The 23,379-nt window shown below is 44.3% G+C and overlaps 1 protein-coding gene across 3 annotated transcripts in view; it reads right to left on the minus strand.

The window, feature by feature from the left end:
• LOC146788641 (putative cation-transporting ATPase 13A4) overlaps window positions 1–23,379 on the minus strand; it is a 750,103-nt gene that overhangs the window by 362,306 nt on the left and 364,418 nt on the right. For all 3 annotated transcript variants that reach the window (XM_085635845.1, XM_085635843.1, XM_085635846.1), the window contains exons 9-10: window positions 18,510–18,641; window positions 9,173–9,343 (exon numbers count right to left, since the gene is read on the minus strand). In XM_085635845.1, coding sequence (XP_085491971.1) covers window positions 9,173–9,343; window positions 18,510–18,641 — 303 coding nt within the window. The remainder of the gene's footprint in view (window positions 1–9,172; window positions 9,344–18,509; window positions 18,642–23,379) is intronic.

Genomic DNA, 23,379 nt, shown 5'->3' on the forward strand with positions numbered 1-23,379 from the left:
GCCAGACTGGGAACCCAAAGCAGCCGTGCCAAGTTTTGTTAGACAGGCCCCCACACGGTGTGTAGCAAGCGAGCGCAGAAAGCTCAACCACTGCTAGAGGTGTTTGAGGGGGAATTCTCCCCTCAAGAACATTTTGTAAAAAGAAAGACCAAAATGGTGCACAACACATTTTCCATTACATTAACTTTCAAAGCATAGTAAATCGTAAATGATGATGACCTGACATAAGCACCTAGGCCAGAAAGCATGGAAACTTCACACACAGGCACCCAGGCCAGAAAGCATGACTGTGACAATGTCAAACAAAGGCACCCAGGCCAGTAAAGCTGGAACAATTTTCAGAGTGTTGTCCTAAACATTATGAACATCGCTCAAAGGTGTTGAACAATCACGGACGTGTAACACCCTGTTTGGGGCCATAATGTAGCGGATGCTTTAATAAAGGGTGATGATTCAGCGCAAAACCTATGATTCAGACAATCTCTATGCACAAATAGGTGCAATGTCTGATATTTATTTTTCTTTCATCTTCCTTGCTTGATGCTGCTCGCCAGAAAGTGTTATTCATAGTCATTGAAATGTCACTCATAGGAGTCTGAAACCTTGGCAGCTATGCAGCGGGTGTCACTGGGCGAAGGGTGCATTGCAACGAGAGCAGAAGGACTTCACTACCTGGCAAATTAAACATTCCACTGCGAGCCCTGCTGTCAAAGGAAGAGCACTTCCTTCCAGGCCTGACTGTTTACTCATCCCCAGCCTCTGCTGCGAGGTAACCAAGCTGCTTCGTGTACCAGAGATTTTATATTACTGTGCCAATGTCTATACTTGCTATTAAAGGCCCCTACCGAAGTTTAAGGCCCAACTCACAGGCCTATAAGCGAGAAGGCGGCCCTTTATTAAGCGGCATTGACATACACAGAAGGTTGATAAAGCTGTCAGAGCATTCCACCCCATTGTAATGTGATGCTCTAAAATAAACAAGGAGGAACAATAGGCAAGCACCATAATGCTGGAAACATTGGAATGTTGTGGATCTATACCAGTCATTACTGGTCATCAGCATTCAATAGTCCTAAAAGGTCTTCCCGGCATTCCAGTACGTGGAATTGTATTGTATTAAGTGCAAGATGGGTCAGGAAGAAAAACATTGTATCACATATACAGAACATATTAAATGCCACAGTGTAAAAAGAGGGCTCTATGGAAATTTGAGGCTGCAGAACCGCTGGGCTTCTGGGAATTAGATACAGGCTTAACTAGCTTTGCCACCTTTTGCCCTCTGTCAACTTAGCTTCAAAGAAACCGAGCCAGACACAAACCATCTCACCGGCAACATGCACAGACAATACGCACAGCCACCTGTACACACAGCTGTGAGGGGAGGGAAACCTGCCCTTCTTTGTACACATGCTCTACCTCTTTGTAGCCTGCACCCCTCTCCCTCATAGAGTCAATCACTTTGCCTTCAGCAGCATATAACAAAGGGAAAACTTCCCTAACCCAAAGAACAGTTAAACGACAGGAAGCCGTGACCGCAGCAGTGGAAGATTCCCAAGTGTGAATCACAAGTTGTGGCCACCACTGCCATGTGCTTCAGTGCTATCACCTTATGTGAATTACTTGCGATTGCAAACTTTTATCAGTTAAATTAATAATGCACATTTCATACAAGTTTGTACATAAATACTGCTGCACTGAACAACACTGCAGTCTTCGCTTTACAGACTACAAACGCACTCATGGCAGCAGTATTAATCACATCAACTCATCAACTGGGCTGGAGGGCATTTGTCTTTGAAGACAGGATCATAACTTTGTATACAGGCAATTGGGATGGTTTGTCTCTTTAAGGCAAGGGCAAAATGGGCAATTCATCTGGGCCCCCACCTCCCAAGGCCCTCCCCCGCTCCCCGGTATTCTTTCTCTCTCTTACTTGCTTCTATTTTTCTCTCCAAATCTCGCCCCCACCCCCTGTCTACCTCTAACTCTGACAGTCTTTCTCTACCTAACAAACCCTCAACACCCTGTCTTTCTATATATCTTTATTTCTCTCCTCAACCATCTCTTGCTCCGTCATCTCTCTCTCGACCTCACCCCTCTTTACCTCTGTCGCTCTCTGCTTCCTTCCTACCTACCCTCTTTTAAGTTATTCTTCACCTAACCTCCCTCTTGCTGCCATACTTCTGCGGCACTTCAGGAGATCAATTGTGCTCCAAAAGAAAAGATGGATGATGGCCGGATGGCAATGGTTTTCCCAACAGTACATCCAACATGTCCGCTGACTCACCCAGCCGCACCACAAGTTTCTGCACAACAATAATGAACCCAACAAAGTGTGTGAATCGGATCTACAGAGTCTAAATATTTGACAGAATCGGGCATAGCTTGTATTTGAGAAGTATTCAAATTATCAAGCCACAGTGCAGAGAAAAAATAAAAACGATTCAAAGCTTATTTTCCTCGGGGGAATCTCCTTTCCACATAGCTTCGCTGAAACACTTGTAGCCAGTAGCTTAGTGACTACTGCAAATGTAATAATTTTAGGTCATTGTATGCCTAATATACATTTTCTCCTGGTAACTGTGACACATTTTTACATTGATTACCTGGCTTGAATGCCACTGTGTTGGCATCACAGGTCATGTGTTTCTTTCAATTTGAGCTGCCACTATGCAGATCTAAGTAACTGCTGCATTAGAAGTGGTGGTGCAACACAAAAAGTTGGGGTTTGCATCAGGATTTACCAAGTAGCCTCTAAAATTTAAATTCTGTTATTAGCCACTTCTCAGACATACCAACGCCTTGTGCTAAGAGGGGCTCCAGGATGGACGGCATTCGCCCTGAACGCCAGGTGCTGAAGCAGCCCATAAGTGGCGTGGATTGTCCTAGTTCGATACGTAAATATCATGTTTGACTGTTAAAACTCTACACCTAATTTTTGTGGTCAGTAGCCACGGTCGATGATTTATATCAGAGCAGTCTGAAGTATAAGATTGACCAATTGACTCTACAGTGCCTGATTATCCACACACAGCACTAGACAGGGTTGATCAGCGTCACCCTCCATTTCAAAATCATATATCAGGTCTCTAATATGACCAGTCTGTATAGAGATGTGGGCTGTATTATGACACAGCTATCTCATAGGACTCAAGTTGCACCTCAATGATAAGTCCCAACAAGGCTTAAAACCGCCAAGGCCAGGTTCTATTTTGGACCATTAACACGTTGGTATGACACCTTTAATCATTATTATTTTCCTTAACAGGGTGATCCAGAACTCAGACACACAGAACTGTTGTGGCCATCCACAGCAGAGCCAGTCCTTGCACCAGTACAAGCAGTCAATAAAAAGCCAATACAAAATGGACTATTTGCAACACATATGCAGTTCATTTTTTCGTAACGTTCATTCACACTTCAGCTATTTTTTGTCCCCATGGTTCCCTTCTTCAGAATTGACTGCAGACCTTCCTTCATGATAGTGTGCACCCGGATCGGCCCTATTAACTCTTAGGTCGTTCAGTGCCTTGGTCCAGAGTCCTAAACATAAAACCTCTTACTCTGAATGATAAAGGGTCTACTAAAAGATATGCATCTTAAAAAACAGTCCAAATCAGATTTCATTTTATTAAGCATTATTTAGACTATGGTGCCCGTGGCATATCGATGTCCTGTGAAGGAAGCCTTTGTCACCCAATGTGAGGATTGTAGATAAATAACACTTTCCCCTCTCTACTGAGCTTACTTGATGCTTCAAATACATGTCTGAAATGCTCACTTATAAAAACGGCCCCAATTAAAAACAAATTAATGCCATCAAGGGCATTGTACTTGCACACAGTGTTCGGCACTGGAGGCTGCAAGGCATTGGTGCTCAGGGCAGGCCTGGCTTGGACTCGTCACTCCATGGTTCTCTTTACAGTTCACCTCAGTTAATACGTGAACTAAGTGAAGTGAACTGTAAAGTGAACCAAGGAGTGACGAGTCCAAGGCCTGCACGGAGCAATAATGCCTCGCAGCCCCTGGCGTCGGGCACCTGTCACCGTGTGCACTGCAACTAGAATGCCACTGACGGCCATAAACCCATCTCCATCATGATAAATTATCTAGAAGAGGACTACAAGCTCTTTTTTTTTTTACTGGTTTTGCGCTGTATTTTAGTACATGATTGAACCCTCGCCCGACTAGGCTGTGGCTCCCCACACTGGGGTAATTTAACCCTGTGCTGACATCCACACAGGCTGCTCCCAACCAGCCTGAGTTGATTCAGTTAAATGAATTGATTTGTCTGTGCTGCACACCAGTACTGCTGCACTGACACACTACTGAGTCACTTCTGCCACGCTTGTCAGCAGCGCCTGTTCTACTGCACATAACCAGAGGCCCGGGGCCTTGTGCAATCATCGATTCTTCATCTAGAGAAGAAAACGGAGCTCCCACCACACTTTTAATATAATGCCCCGGGGAGGTGGTGGTCCCCCCGCACATCAACAATGAAGCCCCAGGGCTGGGGGATTAGGCATGGTACAGGGGCCTGGCCTTCCCGGGGGCTAAAATACAACAAAGCGCGGGAGCCCGCTCTTCCTTTTTTTTTCTCCCGGATTCGTGACCCCAGCGCGAATTCAGACGATTTCTTTTTTAAAAAAATGCTTTTTCTGGACCTGGGGGTCCTTGTGGGACCCCCTGAACAGGCCTAGGGGGTCAGGGTGTTTGTAGTCTGCCCCCTTTTCATGTTTTTTATCTTTGCTTCACCCTTTTTCTTGTGACTCGGTTACTGAGTCACAAGATGGCTGCCAACACTTCCTGGGTTAGAGTGCTGGCAGCCAATTAGAACAAAGCTCGTGCTTGGGAGGGTTCCTGACTCCTCCTCGGTGCTCAGATATCGATATTTTTTCTCTTTCTAATTCCTCTGAAACTACTGAACGGATTTACACCATTTAACAAAAAGGGCTTTTTCTGAACCAAGACCTACCTTTTTTCCACATTTGGTGAAATTTCGTTCAGTAGTTCGGGCAGTAGCTTTGTCTAAATTTTCCTATGAAAATGAAAATGGGGAAAACGCATTTTGAGACCCCCCTTTTTTCTTGGCCTCTGCTTGACGAATCACTCCAAAGCTTTTAAGACAGAAGCTGACCAGAGCGGTCCACTAGTTTTGAAAATTTAGCGAAGATTCGTCAAACGACGCCAAAGTCATTGGGAAAACAAAAAATGCTTTTTGAATAGAAACAACGTCCTAACTATAACTACCTAATGGCAACTGCCAGTAGGAAATATATGATCAATATAAAGAACTAACTAACTAACTCTTCACCCCATTGAAATACATCAATTTTCAGATCCAGACCAGCCTCAGAACAACCCTACGCGGCACCCTCACCTATTGACCCCTTGGACCACAAACCATGTTCACCACAACCATCACTGACCTCATCGTGCCCCACGCCACCGCCTTCATGGACTACATACTGCTCGGAGACCTGAACTTCTACCTCGACAACTCCACTGCCCTCCTGGACAACCTCACCAACATGGGACTGAAACAGCTCATCACCACCCCTACCCAAAAGACAGGACACACCCTCGACCCCATCTTATCAAGAGGAAACAACATTCACTTCAGCCACACCACACAAACCCCCTGGACAGACCACCACTGTGTACACTTCTCCTTAAAAAAAACATCACTCACAAACCTACACCACCCTCCGCGAAGGAATTGGAGCAGAATCACCAAAGAGCACCTCAACTCCACCCTCAACCATGATCTCCCTCCCATCATGACCAACGTCAACTCTGCAGTCAACAAACTACACAGATGGATCATCAACTGAACAGACAAGCTCTCCCTCCTCCGTAACTCCGACAGACATCGCCCCATGAAAGCCACCTGTTCGCCACCGACCTCCGAGAGTCCAGACGCACCTGCAGACGTCTCAAGAAAGTATAGAGAAACACCAAAACCCCAGAAGCACGGACCACCTACAAGAACGCCATGACTGAATACCACCAACACATCAGATCCGCCAAAACGACCTTCATCCAAAATAAAATCCTCACCAACTCCAGCAACTCGAAGGAACTCTTCAGCATCAATCAAACTTGGCTCCTACTTACATCTGAGGATCAAGTCCTTCTACGACAACTTCAATGAACAGACACCGTAACCACACCTACCTCCAGCAACGCCAGCCAGCCTACCATCTCCACGTGGACCCTGGTCATCACCAAAGACACTGCCACGACAATGAAGAGCTTCCACTCCGAAGCCCCCATGGTTCCCTGGGTGCCACACATCTTCCACAGAGACGACGCCGCCATAGCACCCTAGCTACAATGCACCATCAACACCACCTTCGATTCTGGCACTTTCCCCGACACCTGGAAATGCGCGAAAGTCAAGCCCCTCCTCAAGAAGCCTTCCACAGATCCTACAGACCTCAAAAACTACTCCCTTTCGAGGCCAAATTCACCGAAAAGATCGTCAACATTCAACTCACGAACTTCAAGAAAGCCAACTCCATCCTCGACTCTCCCTAATCCGGATTCCACAGCAACCACAGCAACGAGACTGCCCTCCCCACCGCCACAGATGACATTTGCCCTTTCCTCGACCAGGGTCACATGGCGGCCCTCATCCTACTAGACGTCTCTTCAGATTTCAAGACCATCTCCCACCGGACTGTCACCGCCAGACTCCACGACGCCGACATACAGGGAACTGACTTCGACTTGATCCACTTTTTCCTGACCAGCCAAGCGCAAAGAATCAGACTCCCACCTTTCCTTTTCAAACCCACAAAAATCAACTGCAGAGTACACCAAGGATCATCACTCAGTCCCACACTCGTCAACATCTACATGGCCTCCTCTCTGCCATCATCAGACAGCATGGGCTCAGCATGGTATCCTACACTGACGACACCCAGCTTATCCTCTCCCTAATGAAGCAACCCAACACCACCAGACTCAGCTTCCAGGAAGGATTGAAAGACTTTGCATCCTGGATGAGCAGCAGCTGTCTGAAGTTCAACTCTGAGAAGACAGAAGTCCTCATCCTTAGACCCACCCCCTCAGCAGGGGACAACTCCTGGTGGCCATCCACCCTCGGAAACCTCCCCACTCTCACAGACCATGCCCGGAACCTTGGCATCATACTCGACTCCTCCCTCACCATGACCCAATAGATCAACCCCGTCTCCTATTCGTGCTGCAACACCCTCCGAATCCTCCGTAAGACCTTCAAGTGGATCCCCCCCGAATCCAGAAAGACTGTCATTCATAACAAGCAGACTGGACTATGTTGGACTCAACAAACTCCAGACCATCCAGAATACCGCTACCTGACTCGTCTTTGACATCCCACGACATGAACACATCACCCACCACCTGTGAGACCTCCACTGGCTCCCCGTCAAGAAGAGAGTAACCTTCAAGCTACTCACTCACGCCTACAAAACTCTCCACAACACCAGACCCCCCAAATCTCAATGAAAGAGTCTCCTTCCACATACTCAAGAAAAACCTCTACCCTGCCGAAACCCAGCGCATCCGCAGAGCCTGAGCTGGTGAAAGAGCCTACTCCCACATCGCGGCAAAGACCTGGAACGAGCTCCCGCTCAACATTAGACATTCCCCCACTCAACACCTTGAGGAAGTGCCTCAAGACCTGGCTCTTTTGCTGAATCAGAGCTGCACGCCCCACTTCCCCAGCAGCTTAAGAACCCCACAGGTGAGTAGCGTGCTTCAAAAATCCCTGATTGGTTTATTGACTGAATATGAAACCCCAAAGTTATCATAACTCATGCCGACACATGGAAAGCACATGGGTACAGTATCACCATGAAATGGAGGGTTGCGCAAACTGTCCTAAGTGAAGACATCGGAAGCCAGGGAAAGGTGGAGTTAGAAAACTGGGAGAAAAATGTCAGATACCAAATGGGGAAGTTGCTATATTATACAAACAAAGATTGCACAAACCCTAGGATTGAATTTATGTGGTTTAACTACTCACACAAGATTTACCTATCACCTAACCATATCAGCAAAATGTACGTAGAAGCAGAAGACACCTGAATTCGATGCAGAGCTGGTAATGCAAATTTCCATCACAAGGGGTGAAAATGTCCACAGATCATGTCATACTGGAACACAAGCGTGAAGACTGATTTGAAGGTAAAGAACTGACAAACCTGAACATTGTCTGCTGGATTAAAGTCCAGTTCTAAGAAAAATAAATCATCTAACAATTTACCCTCCTGGCATGTATCCTAGATAAAAGAAGAGTAGCTATGGCGTGAAAGGCAGCAGCAAAACCTCTCAAACTACTTTGGCTTAGGGAACTGCAGGGATTGGTGACTGCTGAGAAAGAGACACTTAAGAGGATGCAGACACCAGGAAATGCAGGCCTTAGCTGAAAAGACGGATAGCAGGCCACTGTCAAAGCAAACAGACACCCATTTGACAGTGGTGGTTCAGCACCAGGGCATCAGGTTACAACTCTGCCAACTGTGAATTTCCACATCCTGACTCTTGCTTCTGCCACACTACTCTATATTTAATTTAGCACTGTATATGAAAACACAACATTTGTGTTTACATGAACAGTGCGCAGGTCACCCCTCTCAGCCTCCTGATGACAAGTGAGGGGTAAGGTTGAGGGGGCGGAGCTACAATCCATCCACATTATGGAAGGCATTTTACATAATATTTGCTATGTATAATGCCAAAAACGATCTAATATTATGTCAGCGTGAACAAAGGTTCACCAGGGATGACTTGAAACGTGTTGGTAATCTCCCTAAGAAGTCACAGAGCTACTAAATGTGTGTTGTGTATGTGAATTAAATATTTCCCTAATGGATGCCTGAAGACTTTAGATCTGATAATGACTGTCAGTCAGTCTTTCCAGGAGTCCAATAATGATCTCTGCTGTGGACTCAGAAATAAATTCACTGTGCATTAAAAGGAATAAAGTACCTCCCAACCATGAATAAAACTGGAATCACAAGTCATTTCTGAGTTCAAAAGCCATGAACACATACACACCTACCATGCCATAGACATCCCTGCATTCTTGACCTCTGGACCCTATTGCACAATTTGCACTTTAGTGAAAAGAATCAATGAAACTATTATCACAGACAATGGCAAGGCTGATTTAGGAACTTACCAGTTTGCAGAACCACAGCTCTCGCGGGGCCGGAACCAGATGCCTTGCTCTGGATGAGGTTGGTGCCACAGAACAGGATGTGACTCTTGTACTCTTCTCCACTGTACTCCTTCCAGGGCAGGGAGCTGTCTGCTTCAGGCAATGGAATCTTTGTGACTGGAACACTCTCCCCTTTTAGGAAAAAGCATGCTTCTGCATTACTTTCTGTTTACATACCTCTGGCAGAGTTAAAACAGTCTCAAGAGTGGGTCCCTCCATGAAGGACATTCCTCATAATGAGCCCTCACCCTTGCCCATCTTCTTATATGCGGATGATGCAGTGCTCCTGGCTAGAACCCCGATTGCACTACAGAAACCTATATGGCTAGGCTAGACCTAAGTGTTAATGTCACAAAATGATATATTTGAATTGCCAGTCCATGCACTAAGAAACCTTTTAACTTTTACTTGAGGATCGAAAACTGGAGGTGGTTGATTCATTTGCCTACCTAGGAGTAACATTTGATAGCAAGTTATCCCGGAAAAAGATGTTAGTAAACAGCAAGGCCCTTTTGGAAAATGTGATCAGGTCTTACCTCTTTAAAAAACTTGTCTCTAAGCCCTTGCCAGAAATGTTGCACATTCGTTCACGGAAAATGCTGGCAAATGCCACTTTTGGGGCAGCGATCTGGGAACGATAGACCCAGCTACGCTCCTAATTGTAGAGAATGATTTTTGTAAAAAATTGCTCTCACTCCCCAGGTCTTGTGCAAATTACCTACCACATTCAGAACTGGCTTTACCTTGTCTCGAGGATGTGATTAGGTTGGCTCCCCTGTTATGGCTTTCTGTTTGGTCAAGACAACGCTTACAACTGAACCAGGCAATCCTAAGGGACTGCTTAAAACTGAATTATGCCCGTAGGATCCCGTGGTTAAAAAACGTTAAGAACACCTTGACTGAGTTGGATCTCCAACATCTATATGAGTTCCCCCTGCAGTGTAACTCGTTTTCAAAGGTAAAACTAAGAAAGATCTTCTTGGAAAAAATGGCAAATGACAGATGGGAGTGAAACCAACATAAGTCAACAATAATTGTATATAGCCTTCTTCCCACGGCTAAAGCACCATTACATCTCTGTCACTCATTTGTTCAGAACCCAGAACACAGATACATTCTAACTAGATTTAGGATGAACTACATTCTGTTAATGTTTGGTTTCCCAGCTAACACCTCCACAGTGAATGATCTGCCCCCATGCCCGTGCAATGGGAGAGCTTCCCAATCAACGCTAAAGGAAAGCTTTGTTAGTTCCCATGCTACGGAATTAAAATGTTACTTAATATAAGCCAGCACTGCAATTTATCTATCTGCTTTCAGATCCATATGTGTTCTATTCCCTCGCATCCGACCTATGGGCAGTGGCTAGTAGAAGACGTCTACCTTTATAACTGTTTCCTTTTAATGGACTGTTTTATCCAACATTGATGAAGTTATGAAATTATGGCTTTATCTTATATGGTGTAATGTCTTTTAGATATTTTATTGCTGCAATGTTCTTTAACTTGTTTTTATATCTGTACTTTTTATGCGTTGAAATAATGCAAAATAAAGTATGTTTGACTGAGTCAGTCAGTCAAAAGTACTTTATTTGGTTAATTAAAACCATAAAAGCATTCCATACACGAAATTTAAATTAATAAAACATTGATTAGCAGCAAAGATGTTTACGCAAATTCTAAACATTAAATGATCGGGGACAGACAATCTAAAATATGACATTATAGAAAACGTTGGTGCATTAAAATCAATTGATATAAACTAGATCATAAAAAACAATCTGGGTGTTTTCCCCCATATTCTGTAGCATTGATTAGCAGCAACGGTATTACACTAATTATAAGTCTTGAATAATCCGGGAGAGACAGTCTAGAATATAACATCATAAAGATCCTTGATTCATTAAAATCAATTAATATAAACTAGATCATAAAAATCGCTCTCATTTTTTCTTCTTCTTTTTTCTGACTGCTGTGATAAGAAAACTTGCTTGCTAAAAATCTCCCAGACATTAGACAACAACTGTAAATACATAAGTGCCGGTTTTACTTGTAAAAAACCTTTATCTTTTAGAATTGGGAGAATGAAACGCTTCCGAATGTGCAAAAAGTGCTCACAATAGAAAATAAAATGTAATGTGTCCTGCGTAGAAAAGTTGTCACATGAGCATACGCCCAAATCCTCCACCCTTCTCCATCCCGGAGGATCAGCAAGAAGAAAATGTAGCCGATTTAACCTAAATCTTATCAGGAGGAAGCGGTGGTTAGGGTTAGACACCACACTCAGATATGGGTCAATTGCACGAGACGTTTTTAATAATTGGTGAGCGCGTACAGTTGGTTTTACCAACTCCCTTTCTTCTCTCTCCATGGAAGCCATATATAAGTAAGAATGCTTCACCCACTGCAGGTCACCCTTTACTAATTTATCTGGCGAATTAAATAGCTCTGGCCGACCCAATTTCTCTGCCACCCTTTTAACATGACTCAGCCAAGGCATGCGGCTCACTTGATCTAGAGCCAAACAATCACTTAAAACTTCACGATTTAGTTCTAATCCGGGATTTAACCAAGTTGTGATCCATTTCACGAGAGGTGCTAATACAATTTGATCCTCAACAAAGCCAATCCCGATCTTTTGGTGGATTCTATATGTTGGTGTGGATTGTGGCACCGATAACAAGTTTCTTAAACAACTTGAATTCCACTTGCCTCTAAGACCCCATATGTCCGCACCACAGGTTGCCATGGAGATACATTTTGCTCCATATATTTTTAGCAAGGCTTGCATTGGTTTTGCCCCTAACCTACGTGCAAAACCTAAAACTGCAGATGTGGATCTGGCCAGGACATTTCTCTTTGCGTGTAATTGCGGGATCCATGTGCCTCATTCATCAAATAAAACGCCCAGATAGGGAAAAGTGGTAACCCTGGTAATCACGTTACCCTCGTAATGGAGAGTTTTAACCCATTTAGGCTTTGAGCAAATTGTCATTGTGTGCGATTAACACTTAAATCCAAGGATTTCATAAAAGCAGCAAAAGAATTTAAAAGAAGTTGTAAACCAACCGCTGTTCTTGCTAGAAGTGCGGCGTCATCCGTGTATAGGAGTGCCGGGATCAATCGCTCCACCACTGACTGAGTCAACGAAGTGACATTTTAAACATAATAATGTTCCTCAGTATTCTAAAATGCGTGCCTAATTGCTTTTAGGTTCATTCAGCCACAAACACATCTCCCTTTCACTTGCTTAAGAAATTCTAATGATTAATAAGGGTAACAAGAGAGAGAACCGATTTGTTGAGACAAGAGTTAAAGAGAGAGGGACACAAATAAAGAAATAGAGAACGAGAGCAAGAGACAGACAAATATAGAAATAGGGAAAAGAGGGAAAAACTGAAAGCACTAGGAGAAATGGAGAGAAAAAAAGAGAAACGGCAAGTGGAAGAAAGGAAAAGGGTGGTGACATGAGACAAAGAGTTGAGGAGAAAGTAGGGAGGCAGAAGAAAATACAATGAGAATGAGAGAGAGCACAAGCGACAGAGAAGTATTATATATTGGTGCACTTTCATTACACAGAATGCAGTGACTTGAAAAAGGTATTTTTCACAAAAATCTAAAGTATTTCACGGGTCTGTGAAATATGGTTTCATTATGAAAATGACAGGACCCAAAGCAGTGGAGCCTTACCAGTGTCAGGGCCACTAGGCTTCGGAGGCAGTAGAGGAACAAAGTATGGAGCAGGGTTATTTAAAGTAGGCAGCCGCAGGCCCATGCATAAATTTGCCACCTGCTCAGAGCATGTGGTAAATGCATGCGGTAAAACCCTAATGAATGGTGAATTCTGTGGGATTTTACAATTAGAAACAACTTGCCCATTCCATGGGGTTTGTAGGAGAGTAGGATCTGCTTCACATGGGTAACCCCACTTTTTGCTGGTGTTTCACTGTTTTTCGACTTTAGTCTGGCTGTGGCCCTGCTAATCAAGACCACAGCCTAGCTGCTTCCTCTCTAAATTGGTTTCCATGTACACTAGGTACATATCTAAGTGGATTCTGGAGTGCCTTAGAAGCCCCTATTATATGGTATACTATGTACCTAGGGCATAGGTACCTCAGAGGCCTACCAGGGGCTGCAGCATGTATTATGCCACCCCTGGTAAGCACTCTAAAATGACACCACAGGTCGGCTACTGCAACCTGGGTTAGGTGTGCTTGCACCCCTTATTGGGATATAGGCTACCTATATCACAGTACCTTATACAGACACATATAAACCTATAAGCCACTCCTATGGCAGGCCTTGACAATCCTGAAGGCAGAGTGCTTGGTTTTATGTGAGAGGGTGCCCAAGCATGAGCTGAGCCCCTCTGTAGCATTCAGAAATGCTTACTTATGCCTGTTCTGGGATCCAGCCATACCATATACTCTTAAGTGCATTATACCCTGGTAAATGCTAACCTTGGAATGGCTGCATCAAAACATGTCGTGTTTGGTGTCAAACACTTTGGAATACTACCCCCCCCCCCCCCTGCCAATCCTGGCAGCGGGGGTAGCATTCCACCCTTCTAGAGGGAGAGACATGTTCACACTGGCTAAACCCGGTAGGACTTTAATGGGCCCTGGCATCATAAAATGGATGCCTCTGCCACAGACACGTGTCTGGCCTCCTGATGCTGACTGAAACTCTGGCAGGGAAGGTCTGGACAATAGGTTTCCTGTCAAGGGGAGGTGTAACCACCTCCCCAGGCAGGCCGATGTGTATTGGGGCTGGGCGGGAGCACTCTCTGGTGCTTTGAAGTCCTGCACTGGGGGCACACAAGGTGTCCCTGTACATAGCCCAGTTCAAACCAGTTGCAGAGGCACTCAGCCCCTGCTCTGGCGTGAAACTGGACAAAGGGGAAGGGGTGTAACCACCCCCACCCATAGGTGGGGCCTTAGAGTTAGTCCATCCCCTAAACTTAGTATAAGTATAGGAATCCAGTCCCTAGGACTTTAGATTACCCTGGACGAACCTCTGAAACATATATCCTGGACCTTCAACTTTCTATCACGACTAGAAGAAGGAAGAAATCTCCCTTGGGGTCAAGGAGTGACTCCCCTGCTTGACAGGCACCAAAGAAGCAACTGACTCGTCTGCATTACTGAAGCTCCCGTCGGATGCCAAAGTCTCTGCATCCCCAGAGGTAGATTTTCAGACTTCCCCAAGGCCACCCTGAGTCCACAGCAAAGCTGAGGCCCATGGCTATCGTGGGTAATGTGGAACCGTAACCCCTGGACACCATGAAGTTTTGCAGCAACAACACCTTCCTGGTCTTCCTTGAAGTTGTGCGTTGGGCTCCGAGTAGTCCCAGCCTTGAGCACCTCCTGCACCAAAGATTGTTGGCCTCCACTCCACGAGTGACCCGTGGGCCCGCTCCAAGTGCGACCACTTGAGGCTCCTTTGCAATCACTAGCCCGTTGGCTAGCAGGTCCCCACGAAGGCAACTCCACTTCTAACTGTGTTTTTCTGGTTGCTCCAGACTTGGTCTTACTTACCCTCGCTGGGTGAGTCCATCAGACTTTGCTGGTCTACACCACAGTCCTTTCTCTGATTTCCTGAGGCTTGCCATTGCCAAGGCTTGCTGGGTCCTTTCTGGTCGCCGACACTGCAGCACTCGACAGACTTTGTGGGACAGCTCGAATCCAGCTCATGGACTTCGTCAACACCTCCTGGACTTCGTGGCTGAAGAGTCAAGATGCCCATCAACTGACCTGAAGCACCCTCCATCTGTGGGCATTGGTCCATCCTGCCCTTGGTCACTGGCAAGTGACCCAGACTCTGTCCCCTCTGATTTCAGGTTCCTTACATCCTAGATCCAGGCTTGGATCTCTCCGGACACTTCTCCTCTTCACGGCTGCAGCAGTTCTTCGCCAGCTTCCATTGTAATTGACGACGCGACCCGACACCAAAAGACATCTATGCACCCGGCATCCCTGGGTGAGGTAACTCGAGTACTCTGGTGCTCATGTGGGTGCTAGCCCTAGAACTTCTTAAGTCCAAAAGGTTTTGGTCCTGACTCGATTCTATGAGTCCTTAATCTTTAAATTTCCAACCGCGACATTGCTCATAGAAGCTAACGGGAACCCGCGGCTGTGTTTACACACTGCATACAGTCCCCGCGGGTCCCCTGTGTCACTACCTTGGGTGGTTCCTTGGGGTTCCGGCGATTCTACAGGCTCTAGGCCTTGTGTTTAGTTCAGTCGTTGTTCTAATACCACTTTATTTGTATATGGTTCGGTACGCCCCTAGTGCCCAAACATGTATTTGTGCTATTACTGTTGATTGCTAACTTGTAAATTAAGTACATCGAACTCCAGCCTCATAAAGAGACTAGAGGGGTGTGTTTTAACCTAAATACATATATTTTGAATATATACCTGGTGTGGTTGTCTTTTCATATGATCATTCAAGAGGTTATAGACTTGTAAAACAAGCTGCTTTACATTCCTTCAAGACTTAGTAGGAAAGCTTTCACATAAGGTTGTCTTTAACCTATCACCATAAGGGGTTGTTTGGACTGATACAAGGTGCCCACTAGAACTAGTGGACAGCATATATCAGGCCATCTTCTCACAGGGTTCTCTACATAATTGCATGGTATTAGGGCAATTTTACGAGATGGAAATGGTAAAATGATCATTTTTATAGGGATACATTTCGTCTCCATTTTAGTTTTCGTTTATAACTTAGCATCTTTCTGAGATGGTGATTTGAACATATTTTTCACTAACACGATGAAATGTCACATACATATTTATTATAGTTAGACATTGTTGTTCTGTAGTTTGCACTGTTAGGTCCAGGGACATATACCAGAATGCGATGTCCTTACTTTGTTTTGTACTTGTAGGAGACAACTCTTTTACCGAGACTAAATAAAACTGGTTTTCTGCATCTCTTGCAGGGCTGTTTAGTTCAGCCTAACCTCAACGATATGTCTCCTCTGCTCCACGTGCCTTGGCCTGGTACAGTACACACAGCACATATAGTTTTGTCTATTAGGAATGGCAGAAATAACCATCACAAGATCACCTGGTATCTCAGTGTGGGGCATGGGTTTTCTGGATGCATTTTCACTCATCAAGATTGTCTACGCTAGTTATCCCTCGCTCTCACACCACAATGTCTTCCGTACATTATTCCCTACATACTGCACAATCAGAGTAATGCTTCAGCTCTCAGTGAGGACAACACGTTACGGCTCTTCTGGCACCTTCGTCACATTCACAAATGTGGCTTGTTGTAGTCTTTTGTTCACTTTTAGAGCATGAATGGCTTATGTATTCAGCCTTTACCTGACAGTGTATTTGTACCACAAGGATGTCAGAGCACAGAGCTCATTGGTTTCAGATCCATGTATTTGCCACCATCAGGATCAGTGCACTATGCTGACACCAATATGCAGTGTAGCATGCCTGACCACCTGTGGACACCCTTATAAAATGTGACTTTTTGTTAGTTGTCGCCTCCTCCCCATTCCTGTAATTCCAATTAAACCATTTACCTTCAAGTATCACTACACCACAATGAGAAACATCTAGGACTCTGATTAAGAATGAGTGGAATTTTAGGGATTTATATTTGCACTTTAGAGACCATGGAGCAGATTTACGAGGACTGATGCATCCCTGCATATTAGCAGGGATGCTCCAGTAAAGAGGCGACATGCAGGAATAAACTTGCGCCACCACGGATGTGTCGCATATACAATGCGACGCACTGTGGATCAAGGATAGTCAGATGTGTGTCGCATCTTCTGAAGTAAGGGCAGTGCATTGCTGGAGTGGTGTCGCAAGCGCGATGCAACTCCAGCAATGCATAGGGACGCCCTATGCCTAACATGCTGCGTCATTCCTTACGGCTGCTTCAAGCAGGCATAAAGTTTTGATGCAGCATGGACGTAAAAGTGACTCAGTGAAATCTTGTAGATTTCAAAGCGTCACTTTCACAGGGCTTCCATGCGATGGAACGCCCACCCTGCATACATGATACCTGACGCAGGTATAATGTAGCGCAGGGCTTTACAACGTGACGCATCTCACTGAATGCGTCACATTGTAAATCTGTTGCATGGTGGTGCATTGCTTACGATGCCGTTGCGTCACAGAAGTGATGCGACATTGTCGTAAACATGTTGCAAGGGGCTTGTAGATCTGCCCCCATGCCCTTGCCACAAATTCCTGATGATCAATCACAAAATATTTCTCCTTCACTCATATAATGGTCTGTGGGCTGGTTGAGGATTGACCACTAACCTGTTATGGAAATAACTGCACTTGAAACCAGTTCCTCGTGTATAATGCTTTCATTTGGTATTTAGGTCTAGATTTTGACAGCACAGCTATCAAACAGAGTTCTTTCTCTCAATATACACAGAGTGGGCTTTGGGTGCACCTCTTTCAACCATGGGAATCTTTGACCAGCTTCTGTAAGCCATTGGCTTGAGAGTTTGTCAATCTCTTTGTGGTTCCGCCCAGAGGAGTATTCATCTCTCACCTAATGACATTGGTTGTTTGGTGGTACCCCCCCCCCCCCCCCATTTTAATTCCAATGCGTCTTCTGAATTGCAGGAGGGACTACCTTACAACTGTAGCCTTCTGTGTCCATGTCAGCTGGCTCCCTCTCCAAAGCCTTCTTCTAATGTGCCAATCCTACATCCATTAACCCAAAAAACCCAGACCTATTAGCTTTTCCAATGCTTGCCTATAAACAGTAGAATTACCTTTTTTTACTGGTCATAAACCCAGAAAGGTATTGTCCAAAGGTGAATCAGTGTAAACGATTTGTAAATGTTTAATTTGATTTTAGAGCAGGGATTCTACTTGACTAACACATTGCAAAGGCCCCTGGATAGCCCCAGACAAGGCAGGACAGCCTAAGCACAATCAGGTGCACTAGCAGGGGAAGAGGGGGATTGTCACATTGTCACCCCTTTTAGTGGTGCAGGAAAGATGGGAAAATATGACAGCAATAACTAGTGATCAGAAACCTAAAGAAAACTAACGGTACCGGACCCCTTTTGTTTAGTTTTAGGATTTTTTGAGGTTTATGTTGTTTCTTAGTTTACTGCCACATCAGAGGATATAGTATAAGACTAATTGTTTATTTATTGAATATGGAACTGTGCATTTATTATGGCTGCTATTTTTATCTATTGTATATTTTTATTGAATTTGTACTTTTGTGGTTATATAACCAAAATAAAATACTTTGATGATGAACTGTGTCACAGAAGACAGTATAAAAAGTGTTCATACCTGTAAGCATGCCTTCATCTACAATGCAACTCCCGTTAATGAGTACAGCATCGCAGGGCAAATAAAGCTTGTTTCCAGTCAATATAATCACATCTCCGGGGACTAAATTGTGCGATTCCACCTCTTTGTACTCTACAAAAAAAGAAAATATATTGTTTACACATTCCTGTCATTATGGATAGTTCATAACTTGGTGCTGCACTTTTGCAGTCTTTTTTAAATGTGAATAAACCAGACAAATGATTTTCTATCTTAAAATTTCAATACCCATTCTATTAGAACCCTTGTTACAGCTCCTCCATCATTATAATTCAATGTTTCTCAAATATATCAGACCCAAGAAGAGGTAATTTAATGCTGTAAAAATGTCAGAAAGCAGAAAAAGAGAAGGGATTAGGAAGAAAAGAAGCTCACATTTTCTACAACTTTCATTAGCGCTAGGCGAATAATAAAATTTGTGTTTGAAATGAAAAACTGAAAATCAGTGTATAAATCTGAAAGGTTGCTATTTTACCAGTAAGAGAATTAGCTTTGGGTGTATTTAGAGTCTTGAATGACAAATATGTTTTTTTCTTGCAAATTGATTTATTTTGTAGCAAATAGTTTTGTAAGAATAATTGAATTTATTAAAGAATAATAGTGATTGATTCAATTTGTGAAACATGTTTACAGAAAATCTGTATTGCTCTACAATGTTTAACACATGTTTAGACAAGCTTATCTAGACAGTGCATTCAGGCCCATAGTTTGACAATAATATTTATGCAAAATGTATAGGTTTCTCTACTTTTCATACTAAAAGATAAGTTTTAAGGTCTTGAGTGAAGATCTGTAGACTTTGTAATGATCATTTGGAAGCAGGGCCCAATTTAAGGTTTGGATACGTTGAATATAATTTTTTTTAAAAAACACAAATCCACTGAAACAAACCAAAGGATAAAGTGACTCCATAGTTAGGTATGGTAATAAGATCCTAGCTGATGTTAATAAAAACCCAGAAATTCACTGAAATAAAACAAAGGTTAAGGTAGCATAATAGATATGGGTTGAAATGAGATAAGAACTAACTTCTAAAAACAAAAAACACTGAAATTCACCAGTTAAAGTTTAGTGAAATGACTACAGTCCTCTCTCCTGACCTGCACTATTTTTGACCTCACACATTACAATACTCGTGACATTTTAAATGACATGATGAATGGAACTTAAAGTGGGGCTGTAAGCATTGTACTAAGGTTGTAAGCTTTTGTGTTCATCTCAGCAATGTGATTGTAGTATACTTTAGCACTAGTGCATGAGCCCTGGTCAAGCAGAAGCAACAATACTAGTCAGGGTATGGGCAGGCAAACTCTAAACTAACCTGTGCTCACCCACTGGTAGCTTGGCACAGAACAGTCAGGCTTAACTTAGAGGCAGTGTGTAAAGAATGTATGCAACACCTCAAACAGTAAAACAGTGAAAACACCACACAAAAAGGATTCTACACCAGTTTAGAAAAATAGCTCTGATTTTAATAAATAAAATAAGGCCCAAATGAAAAAAATCCATTTAGATGTTGATTTTTTAAGATTATAGTGAAAAATAGTGTAAAGAAGCACACAGCGTAATTGGGGATATCTGGTCGCGCCAGACTAGGACAAGTCACTAGTTCAGGTAAACCACTATGGAGCACGGGCCAGCCACAGGGATTAAGTTAGGCCTGCCGAACAGAGTACCTTAAATCCTAGTTGCAGAGTGTTGCATGGATCCACGTCGATGATGCGTTATGCAGCCGAGACGATGCATCGGTTTTGAGATACAGATAGGCTGCGATGCGAGGTCGAGGTTGCATTGCACAGCTGAGACGATGCGTCAGCTTTGATGAGCGGTGAAGCTGCATTTGGAGTTTCAGTATACTTGTCAACACTGCTGTGCTGGGGGAAACATCATGCAGCGCTGGTTCCGAAGGCAATGCGTTGGTCCCAAGATGCAGGAGGTGGTGGCGATGCAAGTCTTTTTGCCACCGGTCCAATTCACACAGCAGCTGTGATGCACTAGTTCTGCTCTCGGATGCCCCGCTCAGCAGGGGAGATGCGTCAGTTTGGCTCAAGGATGCATCGCTGAGCAGAGAAGATGCATCGGTTTTACTAGCAAGCAGCCTAGGCCCACTTCCAACAGTCCAGGACTGGGGTGGCAACACCTGGCAGGGTAGACTCACAGATGACAGAGTCCAGGGGCAGGGGTTGGAAGCCTGTGAAGTCCTTGAGGCTTCAGATCAGGAGGCCAGCCAAATACCCCTTGGAGTCACTCTGGGTTCTGGGGTCAAGATATGTAGGCCCAGTACTTCTCACCCAGAAAAGAGGGCAGTAGGTAGCAGATCAGCTCAGCAAAGCAGGAAAGTATGCCTTTGAAGTGCACAAAATCCACACCCTTCCTGTCCTGGCTCCAGACTCACTACAGGCGGTATGCAACCCTTTGTGTGAGGCCAGGTCACTGCCTATTGAGGTGTTTGGCTGTGCACAGCACCTTCCTCCCATCCTACCAGAGATGACTCATTGAGATACACCTAAGCTCCCATTGTGTGTGGCTACTTAGTAGGAATTTACAAAGCCCAGCTGCCAATTACATGCGATCAAAGACAGGCTAGTAGGTACCAAACAGCTAAAGCAAGAAAATACCAACTTTCTAAAAGTAGCATTTTCAGAATTTTTATTTAAAATTAGACCATAAATTAGGATTTTAAATTTGGATTCCAGAGACACAAAACTTGAATCATTTATATCCTCCCATTTGGAAATTGCACTTATAAGATATAATAGGTTAATCCCAATGTTCTCCTATGGGAGAGAGCGATCTTGCAGCAGTCAAAAACAAAGTGATAGTTTTTCACTACCAGGACATGTAAAGCTTAAAAGTACATGTCCTGCCTTTTCAATACACTGCATACTGCCAATTGGGTTGTACAGGGCCTACCATACGGGTGATTTATATGTATAAAAAGGGATGGTTTGGGCCTGGCAAAAGTTTCATTTTGCCAGGTTGACATGGCAGTGTAAACTGCATGCACAGGCTCTGCAATGGCAGGCCTGAAACATGGTTAAAGGGGCTACTTCAGTGGATGGCACAATCAGTGCTGCAGGACCACTAGTAGGATTTAATTTACAGGCCCTGGGTACATTCATTACCACTTTAATAGGGAATTATAAACACATTAAAAATGTCAGTTGTGGATGAACCAATATTACCATGTATAGGAGAGCGAGCACAAGAACCTTTGCACAAGTTAGCAGTGGTGAAGGATGCAGAGTCCAAATACCAGCAAAATCGAGGTCAGAAAAGTGGAGTAGGAAGGCAGAATGTTTTGGGGGAACCGCCCTAAGGCTGACAGGTCTAAGAGACTGTGAGAAGGAAGAGTGGGACTATGAGTAGCGACGATTAGTGGTAAGTAATCAAAGTATTGTCTACATGTCTACTTTACTTACCTGATGTGTTCTGAATTATGTGCTTTGGACTGAAGCACAAAGAAATAAAACCACCATAAAGAGGTTTTACAAAATGAAAAATATTTTTGAAACAGTCAAAAGTATGCCAACCTTAAAAATAGATAGCACTAGAACAGAGGTCTTCAAACTTTTTTAGGTTGAGCCCCTCCAGCTCAGTTTTTTTAGATGTCGGGCCCCCCCACCACCTGACAGAAATATCTGGAATCTGGTACACTACATAATTGACCGCCATCCGCATATCCCAGGCCATATCCGGCAATTTCTCTCACCCTGCCTGCTACAGCACAAGCACTGTCCCCAGCCGTAATGCTGCCAATGCCTGTGAGATGTGAGTATGGCTGTTGCGACTTCTGAGCTAACGCTCACTCAGCAATTAGCATACTGGGAGGCAGCGCACCGATACTGCAGGTGGCTCCATAGTGCACAACAAGTTGCGGTGGCCACAGCTGCATCGAGCACATTGAGGATAGTAGCAATGCACGGCTGCAGGCTATACTACTCTGGCTACGCAGCAAGTGGAAAGTTCACACTTACTTTCGTTTATTCTTCCTCACGAGCCCTCGCTCCCAAGTTCGAAATGCACCCTTGCAGCTTCCTTGCCTTAACTCGGTCATAAGCCAGCCCCCAGCTACAATTATCCAATGGGAGGCTTAGGTTCAGGCAGTGGCAGGGTGCAGCAGACCCGGAGAATAGAATGCAAACCATTCATTGATGATGACTTCTTGGATTCATGACAGGCGTGATGACATCATCACTAACGTGGTGATACACAATCCTGTCTGCCTGGACAGACCTACGCCTGCCTATGAAAACATACCAGCCCGTCACCATGCAAGGAATGTTGTTCTTTTTATTTTGAAGTTGGGCAATTAATATTGAGACCACCACCTGCAGGGTCTGAAATCGTAGCCTGTGAAATAAGTGCCGGTGCTGAGTACCGGAAACAACCAGCTCAAATTAAGCACTGCTTGAGCCGTATTTGCGCCTCATCTTGCCAAACACAGAACTGTTAATGTACTATTACACAACTGTGAGTGTCCCCAGAGTATTTGAATCATCCTACATGACATGAAACTAAACAAAATACGATACCGCATTACGTGCCCCTTCTCAAACCCATAAAAAATATAAACATGCCTTCCCAGGACGGTTCATTCCAAGAGCTGAAAAGCTTCAGCTGCAGTGGGAGGTAGGGAGTCTCCAGTGCTGTGAAACAAAAGTGGACTTCTTTCACGGTTTGCTTTAAAAATGACAAAATGATGGGCAGGTAGTGCCCCTTTGATTAGGAAAGTGGGGAACAATGAGATGCTAGGGTGGAGTGCGTGCCCCCCCTGAGATGGTGTTGCGACCCCCCGGGGGGCGCACAGTTTGAAGAACTGTGCACTAGA

Source organism: Triturus cristatus, chromosome 11 (assembly GCF_964204655.1).
Source record: "Triturus cristatus chromosome 11, aTriCri1.1, whole genome shotgun sequence".
Lineage (NCBI taxonomy): Eukaryota > Metazoa > Chordata > Amphibia > Caudata > Salamandridae > Triturus > Triturus cristatus.